This window comes from Struthio camelus, chromosome 1 (genome assembly GCF_040807025.1).
Source record: "Struthio camelus isolate bStrCam1 chromosome 1, bStrCam1.hap1, whole genome shotgun sequence".
Lineage (NCBI taxonomy): Eukaryota > Metazoa > Chordata > Aves > Struthioniformes > Struthionidae > Struthio > Struthio camelus.
Genome location: NC_090942.1, coordinates 504,239 through 520,535, shown reverse-complemented (window position 1 = coordinate 520,535; position 16,297 = coordinate 504,239). Strand labels below are relative to the sequence as shown.

Here is a 16,297-nt window from a genome sequence, read left to right as displayed (position 1 = left end):
CTCTTTTGTTTTTTCCTTTCTTAATAATTCCAAAAATTCAATTTACTTTTGCAGCTCTGGGCTGGAATTTTGATGGAACTATCTGTTTACCCCCAGATCTTGCTCCTGAGAGAGAGAAGTCAGTCCAATGCCTACACTGAACGTGAAATACCACTATGGCTTCTTCCCACGCGCATTACTTTTTACTTGTCTGTGTTGGAGTTTAGCTGCTGTTTTATCATCCAGCAGCCAGTATCACAACACTTAGAACTGCATGGTTCTTTTGCAGCTTCCTGCATTTGGCCTCCATTTTTTCTACCCTGACAAACTTAGAACTGTTGACAAACTTTGTTACTCAGCACTCATAAATGATTTGGAAAAGGGAGTGAGCAGGTTCATCAGCACAGGTCCACCTGGAGCTCCAGTGGTGAGCTTCTTCCACTTATCCTGCTTCTCAATAGCTTTAGTTGTATTTTCAGTCATACTTCTGCTTGTTTTGGGAATGCCTCAGTGCTGACACGATGTTTTCACTGTGACATCACAGTGACATGAGGTCTTTATTCCTAAGCAATTATGAAGAGCTTAAAACTCTTTAACGGACAAGAATACCACAGAGTGTTCCTTCTGATGTGTGTTACCTCACGTTTACCAAAATAAATTTATTTTACTATCACACTGTTTATCTCCCCCAGCTTAATGCAATCCCACCATCTGCTCTTGACTTGCCTATGGAATGTAATTTTAAGTCATTTGCAAATTCTGATCTTTTCCCTGCCCTTTTCAGGATTAAGAACAATCAGTGACCCTTGCACAGGCCCTTTGTGAATTCCCTGTAGCATTTTGCCATGATGGAAATTGATTGTTTTTCCCCTTTGCTCTTCTTCTTTACTGTTTTCTGATTCATAGTAGTGTTTTCTCTTTCATCCCATGATCAGTTAAGAATATAAACAACCTTTGAAGAAGTGCCTCACAGCTTTTGAAGAAGTGCCTCACAGCTTTCTGAAAACTTAAATGAGTAAAAAGTGCTTAGACCCACCAAGACAGATTTGCAACAAGAAGCACAGTAAAAACAGAATGCATTGATTATTTTGTTGATATGCTGAAAGAGTTCAGGATAACTAAGGAAACTCAGTTTTTGTAAAATGAGTTGTCACAGTTTGTTCCTGTCACGTCGTAAGCAATAATGCTCATTTAATTACTCTAATGATCAGTAATTGTTAAGAGTACTGAAGTCTGACAGCAAGTAGAGCTTATATTCCACAGAGTAACTCTGCATTTATCCCCCAAACATGTCACATAGAAACCCAGTTTCAAAAGTGTATCCCTGTATCCAAACAGTAGGCCCATTCCTTCAACCTGTTCTTCGATGAACATGTCCACCAGCCCCATGTGTTCATGACCAAGCACAAAATTGCAGCATCGCCTCTGCTCTCATTAATGATCCCAAGCTGAGTATTGTATTGACTTTAATCATTGTCCAAAAGTTCAGTCTTCATATTCAAGTGAGTACATTCACATACCATGTAGCAGAACACCGCTGGTGATCCTACAGTCCAGACAGCACATTCAGAACAACTGGCAGGCTAGAGTAACAGCTGTTTTCATGCCATCCCATGCACAGCAGAATCCTCTCTCCCCCTTCAGAGCAAAGCTGCAACTCTACATCTGCATCCAACACAAGTTCTTCTACTCCCAGAGTGCCCCCCAAAATCCCTGCGTCTTAACCAAAAAGTCATTTTCATGGTCCCAGCCTCTCCCATGCCAAAATCTTTCTTCCTGACCGAAACAACCAGGGAAGTTTCCTACCCATGAAATTAATGCAACATATACAGCTCAGCCAGGAAAAGGAGATATTATTCCATGGAACAAAAACATTTTGCAGCCACAAAAAGAAAAGACGTGGATGCTTACCTGTGAGAGGTGAAATTGTCGTAAGAGCCCACAGTATAATGTCTGAAGAGACGCTTTGTCCTGTCTTCTCTGGTTTCTATAAGAAAAAAAGAGATATCACAAAGCTGAGAGCTAAAAGAACACCTGGTGTTGTCTCTACATCCTCTGAATGTGTAGAAACAGTGAACCCTGTTTTCACGCAAGCGTTACAACAAGTAAGTACTTACAACAAACAAGTACTTATCTGTGTGCAGGCATGTATTGACATGATCATTCCCATGCATATTCATACACAGACCCATATGCACAGAAATCATTCTGTGAATATAAGATCTCTTCACTAGAACTTTCAAACCCACAGAGCTTAACCTACAACGCAAAGGCCTCAAATTTCACCAAAACACTAAAAAAAACCAAAGAGGAGAATCAACCTCAGGTAAGGCAAACACATACTCCATATCCCAAGGCAGCAGTCACATTCCTTCTCCTTACCCTGTTTGGTCACATGAACCTTACGTGTCTCAAGGCACAGCAATGCAGTTCCAACAGAAGAGCTAGCAATGAACTCAGTTAGACTTGGTTCTTGTCTGGTACTCAGTGAGCTCCACAGGTGTATAGGAGTTATGAGGAAGAAAAGCCAAGAACCAAGATAGACATCTGTTATTACTCACCTATTAATCACTGGTGGCACCCCCAACCCAGTGCATCAGGTATTTCAGGCCATATGCATTGGAGCAAATGTCCCCTTTTGGACACAGCAGTTCAGGAGTCTACTTGCCTGCCTTGGAACTGAAAAAGCATGAGAACCTACTAGCCTGATCCAACCAGCCTGAGCAAATGCAGGAGCCCACATTTCTGCACCAAGAGGAACTCTGAAGACAACAACAACAAAAGATATGCCAGGTGCCTCCAGGTTGCTGCATGATGAAGAAAGGCAGCTTGTATTATGGCTAAGGGGAGATAGATGCTACTGTAGACAGCTGTAACAGGATTTGCACCTAATGTGCTTAAGAGGAGGCATGACTGGGAGATGTAAAACAACTTAAGCCAGACATTATGTCCTGCAGGGGTCAATACTGGGTCCAATTTTTTTTTAACTTACTCATCAATGACCTGGATGAAGGGACAGAGTGCCTCCTCAGCAGGGTTGCTGATGACACAAAATGGGGAGGAGTGGCTGATACCCCAGAGGGCTGTGCCACCATTCAGAGGGAACCCGGACAGGCTGGAGAGATGGGCAGAGGGGAGCCTCGTGAAGCTAAGCACAGGCGAGTGCAGGGTCCTGCCCCTAGGAAGCAATAACCCCAGGCCCCAGGACAGGCTGGGGGCTGGCCTGCTGGAGAGCAGCTCTGCGGAGAGGGGCCTGGGAGTCCTGGCGGACAACAAGTCGACCACGAGCCAGCGACGTGCCCTTGTGGCCAAGAAGGCCAATGGCATCCTGGGCTGCATTGGGAAGAGCACTGCCAGCAGGTCGAGGGAGGCGACCCTGCCCCTCTCCTCAGCCCTGGGGAGGCCTCACGTGGAGTGCTGGGTCCAGTTCTGGGCTCCCTCCCCAGTGCAGGAGAGACATGGAGCTCCTGGAGCGAGTCCAGTGGAGGGCTACTGAGATGATGAAGGGACTGGAGCATCTTTCACATGAGGAAAGACCGAGAGAACTGGGACTGACAGAGCTGGGACTCCAGAGCAGCCTGGAGAAGAGAAGGCTGAGAGGGGATCTCATCAACGTGTACAAGTATCTGAAGGGAGGATGTCGAGAGGATGGGGCCAGACTCTTCCCCGTGGTGCCCAGCGATAGGACAAGAGGCAACGGGCACAAACTGAAGCACAGGAAACTGAAACGTGTCCTCTGAACATGAGGAAAAACTTCTTTCCTGGGAGGGTGACAGAGCACTGGCACAGGCTGCCCAGAGAGGTTGTGGAGTGTCCATCCTTGGAGATGTTCAAAAGCTGTCTGGACGTGATCCTGTGCAATGTGCTCTAGAGGACCCTGCTTGAGGAGGGGGGTTGGACTAGATGATCTCCAGAGGTCCCTTCCAACCTCAACTGTTCTGTAACCCTGTGATCCTTTGAATAAAAGCATAGATGAGCCTCACACCTTTAACTTTATAAAGGACACAAACTGTTTGCACCCAAAGCCAAAACAATCCAAACAGTTGCTTTTTTTGTGTCAGAATTCAGAATAACTACAGCCAGCGAGAAGGGGCTGTCCGCAAGAGCACAGGGGACAGGAGTCTTTACTGTTGTCTATTACAACACGGTCTGTCCTAAGGAACTTTTTAAAAATCCTATATGCTTCCCAGCCTTTCACTCTGGTCTCGCAATCACACGAAGCCACCTCTGCTGTTATAAAACGATAAACAGAAATGCTGCTACCGTGGTCACAACTCGTCTCCCGCCTCGGGGACTGGTGACAGGGCCACAGGAGCGACGCGTCGCTCTGCCCCTCTCGTCGCTCGCTGTCCTCCGCTACAGAGGCCGTTTCCGGCGGTCTGGCTGCAGGCTCTCCCACCCCAAAGGGGCCTCTGCGGGGCGTTCGAGCGGCGTGCTCCAGCACGGCGCCCTGCTCTCGAGGGAACCGAGGCCCGGCCAGCGCTGCCACTGCATACACAGAACGCCATTAGCCAGGTGAAAAGAACAACGCGACCAAAATGTGGGGATAAGATCAGCAGAGATGGCACTTGTTTACACTACTAAAAGCGCAGCCTGATGGTCCTCCAGGTTTTCTTTCCGGTTCTGTCCGAAGCGCGGAGGGGAGGCCCCCTCGCCGGGCGCTGGCTCTGCCGGGACGGGGCGCCGTGCCGCGGCCTGGGCGCCCGTCCGGCCCCGCGGGGGGGGTCTCCCAGGAGGCGCGGGCCCTCGCGTCGCGCCGAGCCCGCAGCCGTCCCGCTCCTCGGGGCGCGCGAGCCCCTCTCGCACCCCACGACGCTCGCCGGGCCGCGTCGAGGGCAGGCGCTCGCGGAAGGGCAGCGGGCGACGAACCCGCGTCCCGGGGGAAAGCGGGGACGGGGGAGGCGCTCCGGCCGCGGCCGCAGCTCCCGGCGCCCCCCGCCGGGCCGGGCCGGGCCGGGCCGAAGCCGCCCGAGCCCGGGCGGGAAGGCAGCGGGCACCCGGCCCGGCCCGGCCCGGCCCGCGAGGCGGCTCGGGGAGCGCGGGCTGCCCGGACAGGCGCCCTGCGGGGCGGCCCCGAACCCGCGCAGCGCCCGCAGCCCCCCGCGCTGCCGGCAGAGGGCGACCGCGCTCCGCCGCCGCCGCCGCCGCCATCGCCACCGCCGCGCGGAGCTGCCTGAGGGACCGGCCCCGCCCCGCGGGGGGAACGGGGGGGGAAGAGGGGGGGGAAAGGGGGGGAAAGAGGGGGGGAAGAGGGGGGAAGGGGGGGGAAGAGGGGGAAGAGGGGGGAGGAAAGAGGGGGGAGGAAAGGGGGGAAAGAGGGGGAAGAGGGGGGAAGAGGGGGGGAAAGGGGGGGAAGAGGGGGGAAAGGGGGGGGAAGAGGGGGGAAGGGGGGGAAGAGGGGGGAAAGGGGGGGGAAGAGGGGGGGAAGAGGGGGGAAGAGGGGGGGAAAGAGGGGGGAAGGGGGGGAAGAGGGGGGAAAGGGGGGGGAAGAGGGGGGAAGGGGGGGAAGAGGGGGGAAAGGGGGGGGAAGAGGGGGGGAAGAGGGGGGAAGAGGGGGGGAAAGAGGGGGGGAAAGAGGGGAAAAGGGGGGGAACGAGGGGGGGGAAAGAGGGGGAAGAGGGGGGAGGAAAGAGGGGGTAGGAAAGGGGGGAAAGAGGGGGGAAGAGGGGGGGAAAGAGGGGGGGAAAGAGGGGAAAAGGGGGGGAACGAGGGGGGGGAAAGGGGGGGAAGAGGGGGGGAAGGGGGGGGAAGAGGGGGGCGAAAGAGGGGGGAAAGAGGGGGGAAGAGGGGGGAAAGGGGGGGAAAAGGGGGGAAAGGGGGGGAAGGGGGGGAAGAGGGGGGAAGAGGGGGGGGAACGAGGGGGCGAAAGAGGGGGGGAAAGAGGGGGGAAGAGGGGGGAAAGGGGGGGAATAAGGGGGGAAGAGGGGGGGAAGGGGGGGGAAAGGGGGGAAAGGGGGGGGAAGAGGGGGGAAGGGGGGGAGGAAAGGGGGAAAAGAGGGGGGAAAGGGGGGGAAGAGGGGGGGAAAGGGGGGGGAAACGGGGGGGAAAGAGGGGGGGGAAAGAGGGGGGAAAGAGGGGGGGAAAGAGGGGGGGAAAGAGGGGCACGCGTGACGGACCGGCGGGCGCCCGCTCCCGCCCCGCTCCGCTCCGCCGCGGCCCAACCGCCAGCAGCCCAGGCACCGACGTCCTTCTGCTGGCGGCGGTACTTAACACCCCGAGTCACGCGTCCAGGCCCGCGCGAAGGCCTTGGGGTTTCTCCGGGGAAAGAGTGAGCGCGCAGTGAAAACCTCGAGCAGGCCCATGCAGGCAGCAAAGGCCAGGGTGAAGCTGGGCCGATGCCACCAACAGCGCTGTGTGAATAGCAGGTGTAACCAGTGCCCAGCAGCCCTGCGCGTTAGGAGCGTTCAGTGCAGAACAGCCCCTTCATCCTTGCCATCATGATCCAACTTGCTACTCTGGCTTCCTTCGGGCCTTGCTGTTGTGCATCACTGGCCCGGGTACTTTAATAGAAGACGTTTACCTAATCCAGAGTGAGATTTCTTGGAGCTTGATACACATGCAATAGGGGCCAATGGCTCCCCACAAATCTTCCGATTAGCTGATCTTCCACCGAGCCCCATCCCTGTTGTCCTGGGAAAAACTGTCTCAAAGAACCAAGGAATTAATCTTACTGACAAGAAGTCATATTATGCCAAGAAACGGAGATGTTAAGGACTTATCAGCACAGCAAAACAATGCAAAAGCATTTCCAGACAGCTACAAAGGGAGATAACCCTTTCACCTGAATTTTGAAATCATCTGCACCAGCTTCTCCTCTTGCTCATAATCCTCCTTAGAAGCAGGAGATTCTCAATCCTGATTCCAAGTGGGGATGCCTGAATTCTACTGCTGGTAGCACAATAAAAACACATTGCAGCCATAAAGAAAAGGAAGCGTCACGTGTTCTCAAACCGGAGTTGATATGCTGTCAGAAAAGTCTCTGCACCGCACACCAGCGCTTTCCCCACGGCTGTGGAAGTGTTCAGACAACAACAGCAGGGAGCAACTCCCAGCTTCAGCTGTGTCAGCACATTATAAGCACAGCTGGGCAGTGGGGATTCTGTAACACGTTTCACTGAGGGAATGAGGTAATGCAGCAGAGTCCAAAAATATGCCTAAAACACCGGGTCAAAACTTGTATTTCTTATATTACTAAGTTGGCACCTAGGGCCAACAAGCCTGTGAAAAAGTCAGCACCCACAACTCTTTACAGCTTGACATGGACATACTAAAGTGGGAGCGGGGTGGTGAGAAGAGAGAGCAAAGAAGGTGGGCTCTTTTGGAGATCCTGGAATGCATAAACTAAGGAAGTCATGACAGTTAAGGCGAGCCCGTTCACCGTTTATCTGTCTCGTTACACGAGGACACTCTTCAGATGAGACATCCATAATCCCCTTCCATCCCTGTGAGGGAGGGAACACGCTGCTGCAGCAGGTACAATGAACCCTGTTCCAGACATGCACCTTCTTTCTCCTGCCATTCTCTTTTCCACTCATTCTTGCCGGCCTCTAGAAAGTCTCAGTCCGCCCAGTTGCTTTAATCCCTTCTCTTTCCCTTTTCTCTGCCATCCTGTCTCCTTTTTCTTCATCTCCTGCCTCCCTCCAACAGACATTTATACCTCATCTGCAAACACCTCCATCGATCTCGTTCCAGATAAAAGAACGGTGATTTCATGGAGGGAGCTGGATTTATGGGCTGTCCGCAGCCCAAAGGCTCATTCTCTTCCTGACTTCTAAATATAGCTGCTGCAGAGTGTGTGTTTAATGAAGCCGTCAAGGAGGCATCAGGGATTGAGGCTGATGGATGGAGAGGAGCGAATGATTTGGAGATAGGTGTGGAGAGGGAGGCTCTATATTTAGAGAAGAGGGAGCAAGAGGACACTAAGGTGCTGGTTGACGGATCAGCTCAGAGAAATGCCAGGGGCAGCCCTGTGGGAGGAGCTGTGCACACAGGGAGGCAGGAGCTCATTGATATGCACACGGCAGCCCATGGCAGCTTGCAAAGGACAGGCACAAGCAGGGAAACGGGAATAGGGAATACAAAGAGCTGGAAAACTGTGGTCTGGAAACCACAGGAGGCAAGCTGTACTCGAGCAACTCTGCATACTACCTGTAAAGTGCTTTTGTAAAGTTTTTAAAAGACAATTCTTTCTAGATAAATCTGCCTAGTACATTAGATAAAAATGTAAGAATATTAGCATCCCATGGCTGACCAAGAGAAGCCAAGACATGTCAAAGAAAGCGTCGCGGGAGAGAAGCAACTTCCATGCAAGCTGACTGGATATAGAGCCCTGCTGGGCCACGGCTGACTGACAAGAAGCTTGATTGCCATTCCCACACATCCTCCAGTACCCGGATTATCCCAATCCTCTCTCATCTCAGACAACAAGAAATAGATTGTAAATAGAGAAAATAAATTTTTTGGAATGTGAAAATATACCTTTTTATTTCTACAGAATGCTGGATTTACATTTCTAAATATTACACTTAATCTTATCATATGCTAGATTTATGCATCTCAATAATTAGCAGCAATGTCTCTTTCATCACCTATTTTTGATCAACTGCTCCTCTATCACAACAGGCACCTTAACCTCTCAGAATGCCTGCTATTAATAGGCTAATATTGCTGATAGACAGAAATATACCATGCCAGTCAAACACAGGGTTGTACCTTGCAGCCAACATGCCCCAGCATGCGCTCTTCCTGACAGTTCAGAAACTGAATGCACTTTGGGCCAGCATGACACAGATACCAGCACAGGAACACTGGATGAAGTATGAAAGTATCATTTTTTGGAAACTGATCTCTTTAATTATGCGAGGCAGCAGCAGGGACATCATGGTTATCACTGAAGAGCTACATAAAACCACCTGAGAGGTCAATGCCACAGCAAACCACACAGCCATCAAACAGATAAGGAATTAAGGATGGAAGATAACGTTAGACTCTATCCTTTTCAAGAAAAAGGTTTTAAAATAGATACTGTCTTCTAAAGCTGAAGTTCTACACTTAAAGCAGTAACAAGCAAGTCAGAGGAGATGTGGTCTCGGGAACAGGGAAGGTTAGGGTCCATATCTGTTCCTGCTCCAATACATGGATGCTTCTTGCGCCAACAGAGCCCCGGCAGGCCTACAGACACCCCGTCTCAGTTTTAGCAGTCCCTCATGGGAATACTGATTCCTTGCTTTTTGAATCATCTCATCCACCCTGCTGGACACTCCTTCCCTTGACCCTGGAAGAGATACATAGTCTGATGATGCTCTTGGTCAAGAGAAACGGTGGATGGTCTCATCTTCTTGCAGCACGCTAGACCATGACTCTCTCAGATACTGTGCTCAGCACCAAGGGAGAGCTGCAGTTCTGTCAGCATAGCTTGTGCTAACCAAAGAGACTCTGTTAGTGGCAGAACTCCAGAAAAAGATTTCAAAAACAAGCAGGGTGACTTAGCAGGGGAGAGCTTTGGTGCCACAGTAATTTTGAGAACCAGTCCTCAGCCCTGCTAGCGAGTGAAGCCCTGCAGCCTCTGTTGCAGCTAAGTGAGTTCCCAGGCTTGGCTTTCCAACCTGGTGCACTCAGTACGCAGTGCCGACAGACTGAGCGCTGTAGCCCGTTGTGGATTTCACCCACACGTCCCAAACAGTGCACTTGAGCACCTGACTCAGAGTAGGTTGATGAGCAGATGCCACCACAATTAAAGCCTCTTCCAGGCTCTGTGCCAGGCAGCCAATCTGGCTGGGGCTGCCTTAGAGCTCTTATGCTGAAGAGAAAAAGAATTATTTCAGAAGAAATGCCGAACCACGCTGAGATGGGGGAAGGGCAGCCAGTATCTGAGATTAGGGAGATTCCTAATGCTCCTCATTACAGAGGAGAAGCTGCTGAGGCAGGTAAAGCTCTGGAGCTCATCACCTCTGTCACCAGCTGTGGCTGTCACTGGGAAGTGCTCCTTCAGTAGCAGTGGGTTCAATTTAGACAGGGGTTCTGCGTGCTGACATCAGGGAACCTGATTTTAAATGCATGACAGCATGGAAGCCCTTGAAGGAAGACTCTTCCAGACTCTTCCCTTTCTTACAGGACTGTCAGGAGGATAAACTAATTTATATCCCTAGGGCACCTTGGTCTGTTGACTGAAAACAGAGGAAAGCCCAAGAAAGTATTTGCTTAGTAATTCATGGTGTTACTACATCTTATGCAGAATGGTAACTAATTTACATTTTCCTCAAGGCCGATCTTTACTCTGTGAAGTTCAAATACAACTTTCCTCTGAAAGTGAATACTTTCAGAAGCACTATTGTATCATTCTCAGTTTCATACACTAATTTACGTGCAAGATAATGATACATTTGGTGAAACTTCGGCCTATGTTACACAAATGGTAAGAGGAGATAATTATACTAGTCTTTCTTGCCCTAATTTATGACTTCTGCTTGCAATAAAATTATGCTTGTTAGAGTTTTCTGTTCAATTACAACTGAAAAAAAGTGCAAGTAAAATGCAAGTCTACTGTCAAGTGACGAGTCTGGGAGTAGTATCTGTGCATTACCTCTCACTGACTTAAATGATCAGGCTGTCAGTCTAAGAGGAATGGGAGATCACAGCATCACAGAACGGTTGAGGTTGGAAGGGACCTCTGGAGATCATCTAGTCCAACCTCCCTGCTCAAGCAGGGTCCTCTAGAGCATATTGCCCAGGATCACATCCAGACGGCTTTTGAATATCTCCAGCGAAAGAGACTCCACCACCTCTCTGGGCAACCTGTTCCAATGCTCTGTCACCCTCACAGTCAAGAAGTTTTTTCTCAGGTTCAGATGGAACTTCCTGTGGTTCAGTTTCTGCCCGTTGCCTCTTGTCCTGTCACTGGGCACCACGGAGAAGAGGCTGGCCTCATCCTCTTGACACTCCCTCTTCAGATACTTGTACACGTTGATGAGATCCCCTCTCAATCTTCTCTTCTCCAGGCTGAACAGGCCCAGCTCTTGCAGTCTTTCTTCGGAGGAGAGGTGCTCCAGTCCCCTCATCATCTTGGTAGCCCTCCGCTGGACTCTCTCCAGGAGTGCCACGTCTCTCTTGTACTGGGGAGCCCAGAACTGGACACAGTACTCCAGGGGAGGCCTCCCCAGGGCTGAGGAGAGGGGCAGGATCACCTCCCTCCACCTGCTGGCAACACTCTGCCTAATGCACCCCAGCATACCATTGGCCTTCTTGGCCACAAGGGCACACTGCTGCCTCGTGGTGAACTTGTTGTCCACCAGCACTCCCAGGTCCTTCTTGGCAGAGCTACTTTCCAGCAGGTCAACCCCCAGCCTGTACTGCTGCATGGGATTATTCCTGCCTAGGTGCAGGACCTTGCACTTGCCTTTGTTGAACTTCATGAGGTTCCTCTCCGCCCACCTCTCCAGCCTGTCCAGGTCCCTCTGAATGGCAGCACAGTCTTCTGGTGTGTCAGCCACTCCCCCCAGTTTAGTATCATCAGCAAACTTGCTGAGGGTGCACTCTGTCCCTTCCTCCAGGTCATTGATGAATATATTGAACAAGACTGGACCCAGGACTGAGCCCTGGGGGACACCACTAGCCACAGGCCTCCAACTTGACTCTGCGCCATTCACCACAACCCTCTGAGCTCTGCCATCCAGCCAGTTCTCAATCCACCTCACCGTCCACTCGTCTAGCCCACACTTCCTGAGCTTACCTAGGAGGATGTGATGGGAGACAGTGTCCAAAGCCTTGCTGAAGTCCAGAAAGACAACATCCACTGCTCTCCCCTCATCTACCCAGCCAGTCATTCCGTCATAGAAGGCTATCAGATTGGTCAAGCACGATTTCCCTTGGGTGAATCCATGCTGACTCCTCCTGACCACCTTCTTGTCCTCCAGATGCTTAGTGATGACCTCCAGGAGGAGCTGTTCCATCACCTTTCCAGGGATGGAGGTGAGGCTGACAGGCCTGGAGTTCCCTGGCTCCTCCTCCTTGCCCTTTTTGAAGACTGGCGTGACATTGGCTTTCTTCCAGTCCTCAGGCACCTCTCCTGATCTCCAGGACCTTTCAAAGATGATGGAGAGTGGCCTAGCGATAACAGCCGCCAGCTCCCTCAGCACTCGTGGGTGCATCCCATCGGGGCCCATGGATTTGTGGATGTCAAGTTTGGACAAAAGATCTCTAACCCGATCCTCCTGCACCAAGGGAGAGTCTTCCTTCCTCCAGCCTTCCTCTCTTGTCTCCAAGGTCTGGAATTCCTCAGGACTGGCCTTAGCAGTGAAGACGGAAGCAAAGAAGGCATTCAGTAACTCTGCCTTCTCTGTATCCTTTGTCACCTGCCCCATTCAGCAGCGGGCCCACATTTTCCCTAGTCTTCCTTTTGCTATTGATGTATTTGAAGAAGCCCTTCTTGTTGTCCTTGACATCCCTTGCCAGATTTAATTCCAACTGGGCCTTAGCCTTCCTTGTCGCATCCCTGCCTACTCTGACAATATCCCTGTATTCCTCCCAAGTGGCCTGTCCCCTTTTCCACATTCTGTACACTTCCTTCTTCTGCCGGAGTTTTGCCAGGAGTTCCTTGCTCATCCAGGCAGGTCTCCTGCCCGCTTTGCTCGACTTCTTCCTCAGAGGGATGCACTGATCCTGAGCCTGGAGGAAGTGAAGCTTGAATATTAACCAGCTTTCTTGGACCCCTCTTCCTTCTAGGGCCCTACCCCAGGAGATTCCCCTAAGTAGGTCCCTCAAGAGGCCAAAGTCAGCTCTCCTGAAGTCCAGCGTTGCAATCCTACTCATTGCCCTGCTCCCTCCTCGGAGGATCCTCAACTCCACCATCTCATGGTCACTGCAGACAAGGCTGCCCCCAACCTTCACCTCTCCAACTAGACCTTCTTTGTTCGTTAGTACAAGGTCTAGCATTGCACCTCTCCTCGTTGGCGTCTCCACCACCTGAGTCAAGAAATTATCATCAATGCTCTGCAGGAACCTCTTTGACTGTTTGTGCCTAGCTGTGCTGTCTTCCCAACAGATGTCAGGGTGGTTGAAGTCTCCCATGAGAACCAGGGCCTGTGATCGTGAGGCTGCTTCCAGCTGTCTGAAGAAGGCCTCATTGATGACTTCCTCCTGGTCAGGTGGCCTGTAGTAGACCCCCACAACAGTGTCACCCATGTTACCCTGCCCTTTAATCCTTACCCATAGGCTCTCCACTTGCTCTTCATCCACCCCGAGGCAGAGCTCCATACATTCTAGTTGCTCCCTCACATAAAGAGCAACTCCACCACCTCGCCTTCCTGGCCTGTCTCTCCTAAAAAGCACATAGCCATCCAGGACAGCATCCCAGTCATGTGAACTATCCCACCATGTCTCTGTCACTGCAAGGAGATCATGGCCCTGCGACCGCACACAGATCTCTAACTCTTCCTGCTTATTCCCCATGCTGCGCGCATTGGTATACAGGCATTTCAGAGAGCCAGTCAAGCACGCAGGCTTCCCAGAAGAGGTGCAAGAGGATCCTCCATAGCCATGTCCCATGCTGTCTCCCCTGGTTGTATGCACCCGCTGGAGGCATCCTGACTTGAGCGGTGTTTTACTGACTCCCCTGCCACTATACCACTCCCCTTCCCCCATCTTGCCTAGTTTAAAGCCCTCCGTACCAGGCTGGCCAATCTGTTGGCAAAGACAGTGTGATCAGTGTGCAAAACCGCTAACACTGCACTGCCAAACGTAGCAGCAGGGTCCTAGAAAGCATTGTTCAGCAGAAGGTCTCTAGAGCTGTTCCATCTAGTTGTATAGAAATCTCTGCAACAGGAATATTTCCAGGAAGGCTCATCGAGGCAGTTGCAGTCTTATCTGAAAGAGTCCTATGCCCTCTGAGAGAGAACTCTAAACTTTATCTTCCTCTAGTATAACGCTTGTGTACTTAGCTGGTGAATAAACAAGGCAGTCAGTCCTCTTGCACAATCTCCTCAAAGGCTACAGAAAGTCTAGGAAAAGCACTCAGCTACAATTCCTGAGCATATTGCTCATGTTGGAGACTCTCCAGTCTCATGATGGAGAGTCTCATGTTGGACACTACTCCAATGAACTCCTCAGCAGGCAATATCCTTCAGGAGAGGCCTGAATTCCTCCACAGCACAGCAGGGGAGAAGAAAACCCTAATACTGATCATCTCTTCTAGCTTTTCTTGATAAAACAAGCCTCTGAGGATCAGGAACTCCCATGAATTGCAAGTTAGCTTGAGGAAAGACCAGCTGGGCTAATGGCTTCCACAGTCAAATTCTAGCTTAAATCCCTTAAATCCTGGCACTCCTGCACCAATCATTCTGCATTAGGACAAATGGGGAATCTGAGTAAAGGCTCCTCCTTGCGTCCAGCAACTCCAGCAGCATGCAGGTTGCACAGCCATGATCTATCACGAGTCAGTTTGGGTTCTGCAAACCCAAGACCTAGGACATGCCCAGAAAACGGGGAACTTGGAAAGCAAGAAACTATGGAGAGTGAAGACTGGTACAAATGCCTTCTGTATTGACAATCAAATTTGCTTTGCCAGGTCTCCAATTACTGCCCGGTACACACTATCTCTCTCTAGATCGCGCTCCTCCCCTCTAGGGAAGAAAAGCCCATCTTTGTTGCACAGGAATCCCCACGAGCCAGACCTCCCCTGTTTAAATGAAGCACAGAGCAGGTCAGGTGCAGCTCTGCTGCCACAACAGGGCACTGACTTCCTCAGCAAAGTACAGGACAGCCATTTTCACTCTTAGCACTTACACAACAAATTACTGTCCCATCATTATAGAGAACCCCAACCCTGCAACCAAATGCTGAGAAAATACAGGGTAAGCCTGAGCTATATTCACAGCTCCAGAGAAAAGAGGCAGTTTAGAAATACAGCAGGCAGTGTGGGTGTCAATCAAAGGGGGACAGAGTCAGCAGGGGAGAGCGCTTAATGGTACCAGGCACAGCAAGAGAGAAATGGATCAGAGTTTCTCATGTCCACCTGTGAGGTATGTGGTTAGGTTGAGCATATCTCCGTGAAGCAGATGGTGTTTGCTTGGAACATAGTTAAGAAATGCCACAATGAGGTTACTCAAACCTCAGTTAGACCCTTTTATGTGGGACTGATTCCCCACTTTCCATTTCTTTTCTTTGGAAAAGAATCTCCCCCTGCTTTTATTGCACCCCCAATCTGCTCTTACTTATCTATGCTTAGGGGGTGTAAAAGCAGCAGGGAACATTAAAAACTTTCACCTTTCTCATCATGCTTTCAGTAAGCGCAGATGGGTCATGTAAAACTCGACTGATCCCAAACATAGCATTCAGGTGTTATACAAATGAGTCAGTAGTTTTAGTTTTGTAACTTAGGCTCCAAAGTACTGTTTCAAAAGTGGTTTGGGCACCCAAAAATAAGACAGTTGCATTGCAGGTAACACAAGAGACACAAAAGGGCAACACAGGGATGAAATTTTTCCCACCCCTGCCACTGTGCTGGTTTAACCAGTCCCAGTTCAGAGTCCTCGTCTCTACCCAGCTGCCCCCAAAACCTCAAACTCCTTCCAGAACTTCATGTTTCCTTGCTAGAGCTCCCACAATGAATCTCCTCTCCAGCAGTATCTACATTCACTCCTCCCAACCACTCTTTGGCAACCCTGCTCTCTCTTCCTTGCTGCCCTATAACCACTTCTGTTCCTTACTACCAGAGCCTTTTTCATCAAAGAACTCATCCTTCTATCCCATATGTCCTACCCTAGACATAGGGTTTCCCACCCTTGAACAGGGGCTTCTTCACAGAAAATGATTAAAACTAAATATAATCCATTTCCAACATATTAAAGGGGAGATTTACATATATGCACACGCTCAGGTATAAGACATCACCTTGCTCCAAATTCTTTCCCCCTTGAATCTCCTATCCATGCTTGGCAGAACTGGGTGCAAAGGTGCCCAATTTGTGAATTGTTGCATTAACACAGACAATTAGTCCAGCAGCTGGAATTCCAGATCCTTAAGTATTTTGTGGCAGAAATGCAGGCATCTATTTGGCTAAGCAGTTTTTTTCTATTAGTGGTGGACATATAAATCCTATTTGGAGTGCAATGTAAATAACCAAGTCTCTTTCCAAATTAGGGCCAGAGTGCAGAGCTTAACTCCTTGTCAACATGCTGGCAGAGGCTATCTCCCATCTCACCCAAGCTTCACCTAACCCAGCTCTACTTAGGCTAAAACCTCCTACTCATTTATCCTCTCTATCATTTCTGTATGCCTTTTATCACTCACACTCTTTCCTTCCCCTCACTAATCTTCCCTTCCT

The 16,297-nt window shown here is 50.6% G+C and overlaps 1 protein-coding gene across 11 annotated transcripts in view; it reads right to left on the bottom strand.

The window, feature by feature from the left end:
• Positions 1–16,297, bottom strand: part of SHANK3 (SH3 and multiple ankyrin repeat domains 3) — a 385,552-nt gene that overhangs the window by 122,786 nt on the left and 246,469 nt on the right. For all 11 annotated transcript variants that reach the window (XM_068937006.1, XM_068937137.1, XM_068937086.1 and 8 more), the window contains exon 13: positions 1,891–1,966. In XM_068937006.1, the coding sequence (XP_068793107.1) occupies positions 1,891–1,966 (76 nt within the window). The remainder of the gene's footprint in view (positions 1–1,890; positions 1,967–16,297) is intronic.